General features: G+C 41.2%; 1 protein-coding gene across 6 annotated transcripts in view; it reads right to left on the bottom strand.

Moving 5' to 3' along the window:
* Positions 1–11291, bottom strand: part of LOC122067403 (folylpolyglutamate synthase-like) — a 74288-nt gene that overhangs the window by 45803 nt on the left and 17194 nt on the right. For 4 of the 6 annotated variants that reach the window (XM_042631239.1, XM_042631238.1, XM_042631240.1 and 1 more), the window contains 3 exons: positions 2341–2486; positions 2194–2259; positions 1458–1567 (listed from right to left, as the gene is read on the bottom strand). In XM_042631239.1, the coding sequence (XP_042487173.1) occupies positions 1458–1567; positions 2194–2259; positions 2341–2486 (322 nt within the window). The remainder of the gene's footprint in view (positions 1–1457; positions 1568–2193; positions 2260–2340; positions 2487–11291) is intronic. The other 2 variants (XM_042631242.1, XM_042631244.1) reach the window with 1 other exon arrangement.

The raw sequence follows: 11291 nt of genomic DNA, 5'->3' as shown, positions 1-11291 counted from the left end.
CCCCCCCCCCCCCCAAAAGACCTTGCCCCATCCATATGTATAATTATCTGTCTAATATAATACTTATGTGTTTACAAATATTTAAAAAGCAAAATATCCAGTAAAGCTGACTGGATGCCACAGTTCTGACTTAATAAGTGCAGTAAAGTTGCCTCATGTGTCAGCAATGTAGGGCTAGGTCTCAGGTAGGCAACTATCAACCCAACCTACAGTAGGATCCCCCAATACTAAGATCATTAACATTAGTAAATTGAGTCATCAATTTCAAGCAACAATAAACAACAGTAACATATACCCCAAAGGGGGATAGCTCAGTTGGCAAAGACCAGCTCCTCACAATAAAGAGGTCATGAGTTCAACTCTCCTTGGGGCCTCTCTACCCCCCCCCCCTCAAAAAAAAAACAACAGTAACACCTATGCAGTAGGTGTCGGCAGGGTTTTTTCCTAGAACTGCATCAGTCAGCTTACATACACTTCTACAGAAACAGGCACTTTAAGTCTTGGAGTGTCACTCACATTATGACGGTTACCCTTACCCAACAGGCAGTCTTGCAAATTCATAGGATGATGTAAACATTGATTTAATATGTTCTAATTTTCTCTCAGGATAAGCTCAACATCTTAAGAGGCATTCACTTCCTCCTAACTTGTTACTTGTTAGAACGTAGGTCTTAAATCTCAATAAAATTCGAAGATATCAAGATTTGTTATTGAAACGAGGATTTCGAAGTTCTATAGATTCAAAATTGTATGAAATTGGGGAAAATTTTGGACTTTTATCTTGAATTTGAATAGGATAGATTGAAATCGAACCTGAGACTTAATCCAGTTGAACTGAAAAGCATCACCAATGGTAAAACAGCAAAGCTAAAAATTTTACCAAGGATGAGATGATTTAACTGTATTGATTACCACAACTGGACACCGCTTTTAAGTCTGAGCTTCAACATCAGTTCCAGTCCTGATCAACAAACCACTTGAAAATTTATTTGAGACCAAACACTAGAAATCTACTAGGTTCAACTGAGATGTTAATACTTTTGGGGTTTGAGATAACTGGCATGGGTTTATTAATGGATGAGGTGTATTTTTGGATCATTTTTTGTGTAGGGGATGCGGATTTTTGAATTTTAACAGTGAATGGAATTTTCTGTCCAGTATCCAGATGTGGACTGATGGCAATGATACACCACCTGTACAGGTTGCTTTTGTTCAGGCTTATACAATGCAATCCCTTGTCACTTTTTAAAAACAAGTTTGTTAATCAAAATCCTAAAGCTTAGTTTAGTTTTCAGAAAAAAAAAAAAAAGCATATAAATATTTTCTATGCTTTTGTACTACAGTTTCACCATTCTAAATGGAAGAATCATATACAAACAAGACAAGCTCAAAAATTTGTCACTTAACAGCAATAACCCAGCAGTTAAGATACTGACAAACAAATTTTGAAAACTCACCCATCTAACCGAAATCTTTCTCGGACATCAATGAGGTGAGGTGATGTGAAAAGCCCTGTGTGAAACCCACAGTTCCGCAGTATAGACTCTGTAAAAGTGCATGTAGATCCCTTTTGAAGCATTGAGAAAAATGTCAATGCATTGTCATACATCCAAAAAGCAGATGCTAACAAGGAACTTACTTCAGAGAAGCTATTGATACTTAAGTGAGCATAGTTTTCATATTTCAAGGCGTCACCTAGGTGACAAGGTAGTTCTTGAATGCCTAGGCAACCAATTGCCTATTGTTCAAGGCGCTCAGACAGAAAATAAGGGGAAAAAGAAAGGGAAAAATGAGGAAATAAGGGAAACAGGAAGGAAAAGACGGGGAATGGGGAGAAAAACCAGAGAATAGAAAAATAAAAAGAAAAAGGATAGCAGCTGCCACTACCGTCGGAAAGGTTGAAGCAGTAGCCACTGCCACTGCCACCATACACTTCCATCAAGAAAAGAAGATCTTCAAATATTTGAGTAAAAAGGAAATAACTCATTATTTCTACACAAGTCCCTTTGTAATATTAAAACTAATAGGACATAAATTTAGTGTTTTAAACAAACCCCCACCCCGCTCTTTGTACAACACGACTTGACCGCTTAGGCGACACCTTAGGCGGCAAGGCAAGCAACTATGTGAGATACTGATTTGAGCCCTTTGTTCTACTGGCTATATCAAAAACATAAGAAGTACGATCAGCACCTTTCCTTTGGTTCCAGCAACATGGATAACCTTCATCTGGGAAATTGGCCCATCCAACTCCAGCATCTACAAGCAAATATTTGAAGGTCACTAACTGTTAAGCTAAAATATAAAACAAATTTATCAGTTCAGCGGCAAGAAAATCACCTTCAGATAATCAAACAGGAAATCAAATCGGTCACCCTTGTTGCTCTTGTCCGCACGGGTCTTTTTAGTAATCAAAGATGACAGCGCGTCCAAGGCCTGATCATAAGGAGATATAGTATGTTGCTTCTGAGCCGATACATTGTCATCTAGATATACACCACCATTGAAGGTAAGGTTGGAAAATGCAACAATGAAGACCACTAAAGAAAATCAAAATAAATCAATCTTTCTTCCAACAATGAAAACAACTAAAACAGAAAATATTACGGATTTGTATCTGGAAGGCCAAAATAGTCTTTCAATCAGCTCCACGAATGGCCTATGACTCTCTATAGGAAAATTATAATTGGGCCTAAACATAAATGAATAAGCTGTTCTTTAAGGAAGATGAATCGGGAAAAGAAAGTTCCAGGATATACAAATGGCTTTAATTATGTTTCTAATATTTTTATTTTCAAGCTATCCTGCTACTAATCCAATCTCCAACATCTTCACTTTAAGCCTTGCTCCTACTGTTACAGTTATGATAAAGGTATTTAAGCAATACTTGAGGTTTAAACACATAAATTTTTCACAAGTGAAAACAGGAAGTCTCAAGTAACAGCTTGGGGATTAGTATTCACCAAAGGCCAAAGAGGTATAATCTGGGTTCAACTTAAGCTGATGAATGGACTTGTGTTATTAATGAGAGTCTCACTACTACCCAGAGAGTGCGTCCAAGAGATCATATGCACGCTTTGAGATTTTTTGGGAGTTGGAAGTAAAGGACGTCATGTTAGAGTGAATGCCATAGCATTCAATGAATTTATAGAGAAAGGAAGTGCTGCATTCATATGATGCATCTCACAAGGGAACTAGAATGGAGATTGTTTGAAGGAAATGGCCTTCTGAGAGCTATATTGTTGCTTGTTCATCCTCTCGAAAGATTATGGATGTTGTACTTTCGGTCCATAGTTTGCAACTTTTTGGTGCTGTTTGCACATGCTTTTTTTATTTTACCCTCTGCATTGTATATATGGACAGCCTTGCAGAGGTTACTACTTTCTTCCTGTCATATTTTTCTTTATTTTTTCTTTTTGGTGGGTGCTGTTTAGGGTGGGTGTAGAAGAGATACTGCTGGCTGTGTTACCATGGTGTATGTTATAGTTGAATCATTTCTGGGTCTAGTATTTGTGGATCATCGTGTTCTTTCTTATCGCATTTTGGTTTCTTGAAGCGCTAAGTGTTGGTGACCTTGGCTTGTAAAGTTGTACCTAGGGGTCTTCCTGGTTCTTAAATTGGTAAACCAAATACACACACAAAGTCATAGCGGTCATGGTGCAACTAAGCATAGCCATATTGCACAATGTATTAATGTATAATAGGAGGCTGTGAGGGTTAATGACGTAAAAGGTATAAAGAACTCAAGAGTAATGAAAAGGAGATACACTTATAAAAATCAACACCTTTTGAGATCTAATTTAATCAGCACAGGGACCCAGACTAGCTTCATTTTGATGGAGACGACAGCCCTCTGACTTTCAGAAGCAACAGTAATTTCCAGCAACAATGTCTTCCGAAGACTGGGTAATCTGATCCATCTGTTAGAGTTTATGTAATAAGGGCACTTTAGGAACAAGTCTATTATATTCTAGTCTCTTATTGAATTTTCTATTTTTCCCTTTTACCTACCTCCATAGGGAGGTGTGCGTAATTCCTTACATCAGATTAGTGAAGTAATATATATGTGGTAGAGAATCTTTTTTCCACACACAACGTTCCACTATTCTCTTCTTCATTTTCCTCTTCCTCTTCCTTTTCTTCTTCTTCTCCAACACTTCATTCTCTCATTCCCTTGCTTCTCTTTCTATATTTATATTCTAACTTGGTACCAGAGCTCACGGTGTTGGTTTGAGAGTCGTGCTACAAGTTTCTCACTTTCTTTTATTCTCTTTGGAACCCTAGGTTACAAAGGGGTTCCAAAAAATGAACTACCATGTGAAAGGATTGAAGAAATCATGAGATAAGCATGAAAGAAGACCATTGTGTGACATCAAGGGAAGTTTCTCTCTCAAGAAATAGGTACTTGGAGGTTGCATCAAACACATCCAGCCATAGGCAGCCTTACCGCCGGCCCTGGAGTTTTTTTCCTCTCTCCCTCATCCGGCCAGCTTTGGAGCTGGAACTAGGCTCCCTTGAATCGCCCTAGGGGCCCCTACCAGCCCTATTTTTTCTGGTTTTTTAGCTCTAAAATTGTGTATGTGAGCCTCTTGTTGCTTTGGACTTGTAAGGAATGTTATTTGAGCATCATGTGTTGCCTTGAGATGATGCTACACCTTGGAGAATGTGGTTTTTATATGTCACTCTTTGCCTGCTATTTTTGTCTCCAGGAATTTTTTGGGTGGAGTATATACTCCCCGGTTTTTTTTTTTTTTGGATGAATAAATAATTTTATTACCAAAAGATGACATAACATACAAGGGGGGAAAAGAGGGGACGGAGAGGCAGAAGGCTCAAAGCCTACAAGAAAGGCTAGGCCGAGAGGGGCCTACCAAGGGGAAAAGCCCTGGCCAAGGCAACCAAACAACTAAGAGGATACATCAAGGGGGGAGAGCTAGGGGGAGACCCCAAGAGGCTACAATATGCCTATTCTTTGGTGAGTCAAGCGCCTTACGAAGGTGGAGGCTACCAAGTTAAGAGCTAACATCAAAGTAGATGGTTTTCCAAATCTTCTCAAAAGAGCGAGAGTTGGAAGTCCATCTACGAAGATTGCGTTCCATCCAAAAATGGGTGATGGTAGCACAAAGCACCAATTTCCCTACCGTGTCACAAATGGTGGAGCCATGGAAGGTCATATCAACCCAAATGCATTCTCTACACAAGGGGAGGGGAAATCTATGGGCCGGCCAACAGCTGTGGAGAACCTTCTTCCAGACAGAGGAGAAGGGGCAAGAGAAGAAGAGATGGTCTGTATTTTCAACCCGGTTCCAACAGAGGCAACAAGGGTGGAGACCAGGATGTGACGATGGATAAGGAAGGCCTACGTAAGGAGGCAGTTGGAGAGGGAGCACCAAGCTAGGAAGTTGTGGCAAGGGATATGGCCCTCAAACCAGACAATGTTGCACCAGGGGATAGGGGATCCCGGAGTACAAATATGGTTCTAGGCAGAGGCAGAGGATAACTTCCCGATTGGGGAAGGAGCCAGGTGATTTTATCCTCCCTACCTTGATGGTCAAGGGGGATGGGAGGGAGGGAGGGAAGGGGGTCCATTCTCCCTGAGAAAGGATCAAGGCAACAACAGCAGATCTAGGTAAACCTAAGGAGTAAAGAAACCGGGGAGAGGTGAGAAGGAGGATGCCAGCAGGGTGCCAAGGGCCCAGCCAAAGGATGGTATTGGAACCGGTCCCTATGGAATAAGAAATGGCATTAAGGGCCTGGGATCAATTGGCAAGGATGTTGCGTCAGATGCAGAGACATCAGGAGTCGGAGAAGCAATCCAGATGGAGTCTTGTTTGAGAGGAGAGGAGTAGATCCAGAAGATCCAGATGTTGTTCTATTTAGAGGCAATCTTCCAGATGAGCTTGAGAATGCTAGCAAAGTTATTGTCTTTGAGCCTTCGCACTATAATGCCACCCTCAGACTTGGGAAGGCAGACTTTGCCCTAGCTCATAGGGCGGAGGTGGAGCAATCAAATCCTTTTCAGAGGAAGGAAGAGAGGAGGGACTCAATAGCCTAGGATGCTGTAGCGGGGAGGGCAAAGACACTAGACCAATAGAGCGACATTGATTGAAGGAGTAAAGGACAAATCTGATGAGAACCAGGCGGCCGACATAGGAGAGCAGCTTTGTTTTCCAGAGTTGGAGCCTTCTCCTCATCTGGCCCAGAATAGGGGAGCAATGGTGGGCAGTGAGCCTGGAAGGGATGAGGGGGAGACTCAGATATTTAACAGGGCAAGAGGGCACCCAGTGATATGAAGATGATTGTCCCGACATAAGTCAATGACCCTAGAGAGGAGCAAGTTGGATTTGAGGAGGTTAATATGGTGACTTGAAAGAGACTTGAAGAGGCATAGGGAAGACATAATGAAGGAGATTGACGCAGGGTCGACTTTGGAGAAGATCATGAGATCATCGGCAAAGGCGAGGTAAGTGAGTAAAAGGGAATTACATTTGGGGATAGGGGAGATGAGGTGTTGATCGGTGGAGGATTGGATGGAGCGGGACAAAACCCCAAGGGCAAGGGAGAATAGAAAGGAGAAAGGGGGCAACCTTGCCTAGTTCCCACAGAAGAGGGGAAGTATCCAGCAGGGCGGCCATTAACAAGGACAGAGAAGGAAGGAGAGGAGATGCAGGAGTGGATCCAATGAACAAAGGAGGGGGGAAGCCATTTAAAGGAGAACTTGTTCAATGAAGTCCCAACGGATGGAATCAAACGTTTTGTGGATGTCAATTTTAAGAAGGGCAGCCGGGGAGTGCAACTTTCTATCAAAACCTCAGATGATTTCGTGGCAAAGCAAGACATTGTCTAAAATGCTCCTGCCGGCAATAAAAGCCGATTAATTGGGATTGACTAAGGAATCAATCACCACCTGGTTGTTGTTTGGGTGTCATCCCCACTTTGTGAGAGTGTTCTTACATCATATCTAAAGACAGTGCAGTGAGTAGTGTTCATCCTACTAAGATGACCTTTGAAAACCCTAATACCCAGATTGCCATTGTGAAGTTGGACAATACCAACTACTTGGATTGGGCAACATTTTGTGAAGCTTTCATTGCGGAGTAGGGGAAAGCTAGGGTACATTACTAGCACCATTCAAGCACCAAATCTTAATAGCCCACTGTATCTAAAATGAGAGGCTGAGAACTCCATTGTTTTGACTTGGCTGATCTTCTCTATGATACCTAAGATTGGGAGGAGATTATGAGAAAGGAGACTGCCAAAGATATTTGGGATAGTGTATGCAAGACTTTTGAAAGAGTGGATGACTCATCTAAGGTTATCAGCTCCTCCAAAAAGTCAATACATTGAAGCAGGGAGATAGGACCATTTCTGAGTATTATAATAGTGTTATTGGTATTTGGGAAGAGTATGATCATTATAGGGACCTTTAACTTTCTAACCCTGAAGATGAAGCAAAGGTTTACCGAACACTTGAAAATGAGCATGTACTTATTTTGCTTGGAGGTTTAAACCAAGAGTATCAACCAATCCGGATACAAATCTTAGGCCGATCACCCCTTCCATCCTTTGATGAGGTGTGTAGTTATCTACAAAGTGAGGAGGCCCAAAGAGGTGCCATTGATTCTACTCCTTCACTTGAGCGTTCTTCTCTTTCTTCCACTACCCAAAAAGAATAGCATGGTGGCGGCAAAGGCCAAGGGCCATCCCGTGGAGATGACAGAGATAGACTCCAATGTGATCATTGTGGGAAACCTGGACACACTCGAGAAAGGTGTTGGGTAATTCATGACCGCTCTCCTGGCACACGTGGTGGAAATACTAACACATGTGGTGGCCGCAAAGGAGGAGCTACAGTCCATGCTGCGTCTATAGAGACTAACTCTAGGGGGCACCCACGGGAAAATACCAACCCACTCTCTAAGGATGATATTGTTGTTCTTCGCAGACTTATGTCTCAACTTGATAGCCCATCTACCTTGCATACAGTACCAGATGCCTCAGCTTCTGCTATGCTTGTTTCCACAACTCCATCGTGGGTCATTGACTCTAGTGCCACTGACCACATAACTAGTACGTCCCACTATTATGATTCTCACTCCATTTTTTCCAGTAAGGATAAGGTTCAGGTCACTGATGGTACCCTCTCCTCTATTTCTAGTAAAGGCAATTTTCCCATTATCTCTTCCAGTTCACTTAATTTTGTTCTTCATATGCTAACCTTACCTTGAATCTGTTGTTTGTAAACACTTCAACAAAATCCTTAAATTATTTTATCACCTTTTTTTCCCTCTTATTGTCTCTTTTAAGATTTGGTGACGAAGAGGATTATTAGCAGATGATACGAGGAGAGCGATCTCTACTACCTTGAGCCGCAATCATCTTTTTCTACTACACCACAGTCCTATACATGTGGCCGTAGTAATTGTAGTTCTACAGATTTTGTGATGCTTTGGCATCAACACTTGGGACATCCCTCTTTTGTTGTTATGAGGAAACAGTTACCTCATTTATTTACATATTTTCCTTCTTCTCATGTATTTCATTGTGAGCCATTGTACTTTTGCTAAACATTATCGTTCTTCTTGTCCCTATCATGGTAATAGATCTGCAGTTCCCTTTCATATTGTGCATACCGATCTTTGGGGACCTTGTGCTACTACCTCCTTATTTGGTCATTGTTACTTTGTTTCATTTGTTGATGATTTAGCTCGTTGTACTTGGACTGTTCTTATGAAACAAAAAAGTGATGTTTATGATGCCTTCAAAAACTTTTATCAAATGGTTTGTACCCAATATGAAACCAAGATCAAAATTGTTCGGTCTGATAAAGGGGGAGTACATGTATGGTGGTATTTAAGATTTTTTTACTGATAATAGTATTATCCACCAGCTTGCTTATGTTGATACACACCAACAGAATGATGTAGTAGAGAGGAAAAATCGTCATGTGTTAGAAGTCGGTAGAAGTCTTTTCTTTAGCGTGCATGTTCCTAAAACTTTTTGGTCTGAGCCTGTTCTTTGTTGGTGTACGATGTCTTGTATTCCATCACAATTTAATCCAGGAAGTACTGGTGCAGGCGCCTCGACAAGCAAGACGGTGGTCTCGTTGTTTTTGCATTATCTTCTGCATCGTTTTAGGGTTGCATTTCTATAGTTCTTATCATTGCTTTTCTCATCAACCGCATGCCTACCAAAATCCTTGGGTCCTAAAATCCTTTTGCTCTCTTATCTTATCAGTCTTCTGCTTTTTCTCTCCCTTGTGTCTGCTTTGTGCATAGTAACAAATCTTCCCACACTAAACTTGACCCCAAGTTTCTCAAGTGCCTCTTCCTTGGGTATTCTTCCACTACCAAAGGTTACAGGTGTTACCACCCCTCTTCTCGTAGGTGCTTTCTTTCCAAAGATATCACCTTCCTTGAGTATGTGCCTTTCTTTGCTCCTCATAAGCATCCTCTTCAGGGGGAGAATAGAAGTGAGAGTGAAAAATTTGTTGATGCCATTCCGTTTCTTTCTCCCTTGCCTCGTACTCCTTTTTCTCTTGACACTGGGAGACATAAAGATGTGGATAAGGTTGATATTGTGGATGTTATTGATACTGGTGGTCCTTGTAATGAGAATGTTGATAATGTGTACAAAAGGAAGACAAAGAAGACCTTCCAAGAGTCCTCTTTGGATCCACATCCTGAGCTTCACCTTTCTCAATCGGGTAACATCTCCTCTCCTTCTGAGTTGGACCTCCCTATTGGTGTTCGAAAGAGCTTGTACTATTCCTATAGCCCAGTTTGTTCCCTTCTCTCTCTCCTACAAATGTTGCTTTTACAGATGCTCTTTCTTTTGTTTCCATCTCCAAAAATGTTACTGAGGCTATATTAGACCCCAAGTGGAAGCAAAAGCTATGTTTGAGGAAATGATGGCACTTAAGAAGAACTATACCTGGAAACTAATTGATCTTCTTAGGGGGAGAATTCCAGTTGGATGGTGCTATTGAGAGGTACACGACAAGATTAGTGGCCAAAGGGTACAGTTAGGTGTATGAAATTGATTATAAGGAGACCTTTGCTCCTGTGGCCAACCATAACTCAATAAGAGTTCTCTTATCTGTGGCAGCAAATAGAGATCGGCCCTTATATCAGTTGGATTTGAAGAATGCCTTCCTATATGGTGACTTAAAGGAGGAAATGTATATAAAGCCTTCGCTGCACTTCAAGTTTCTTTCAGCACAAGGGAAGGTGTGTCTGCTCAAGAAGGCTTTGTATGGCCTCATAGTCTCCAAACGCTTGCTTTTAAAGGTTTATGCAAGTTATTCTGAGGAATGGGTATTACCAAAGTCAAACATATCACACCTTATTTACCTAACAAGGTAATGGTACTATTACAGCACTAATTGTCTATGTTGATGACATTGTAGTGATTGGAGATGACAAAGCTTAAATAACTAAGCTGAAGACGGCCAAACAATTTGAAATCAAAGACCTTGGATACTTGAAGTGTCTCTTGGGTATTTAAGTGTCAAGGTTTAAGAAGGGGATAAACATATGTCAACAGAAGTTTGTGCTGGACCTGTTGGAAGAAACAGGAATGTTGGGTTGCAAACCTACAAATTCTCCCATTGAGCATAATCAATCATAGACTAGGAGAAGATTGTGGTCCTTCTCTTGCTGATGCAAGGAAATATCGAAGACAAGTGAGGAAGCTTATCTATATGTCCTTGACTCACCTAGACATTACTTATGCAGTAGGAGTAGTGAGAATTATGCATGCTCCCAAGAGTGGGTACTTGGATGTTGTATACCGCATCCTCAAATACCTAAAGTACTATCCAGGAAAAGGACTATTGTATACCAGGAATAACCACTTGAGGATAGAAGGCTACACAAATGTTGATTGGGCTGGATCCATCTCTGACAGACGATCTAAATCAGGCTATTGCACATTTCTATGTGGCATCTTGCTCACATGGAGGAGCAAAAAACAACTTCTTGTGGCTAGGTCAAGTGCAGAGGCAGAATTTAGGACAATGGCTCATAGAGATTGTGAAATTGTATGGTTGAGACGATTAGTTCAGGAGTTGGGCTTTAACACTGAAGGTCCCATTAGGTTCTATTGTGATAATAAGGCAGCTGTAAGTATTTCTCACAATTCGGTGTAGCATAACAAGACAAAGCACATTGAAGTGGACTGGCACTTCATCAAGGAGTATATAGACTCTGGTTTCATTTGCACTCCCTTTGTGAAGACACATGATCAGTTGAAAAATATCTTCACCAAAGGGCTCATCAGTCACCAGTTTA

Source organism: Macadamia integrifolia, unplaced genomic scaffold (genome assembly GCF_013358625.1).
Source record: "Macadamia integrifolia cultivar HAES 741 unplaced genomic scaffold, SCU_Mint_v3 scaffold289, whole genome shotgun sequence".
Classification (NCBI taxonomy): Eukaryota; Viridiplantae; Streptophyta; class Magnoliopsida; order Proteales; family Proteaceae; genus Macadamia; species Macadamia integrifolia.
The sequence above is the reverse complement of the archived record's forward strand: the minus strand, read 5'-3'. Positions and strand labels throughout refer to the sequence as shown.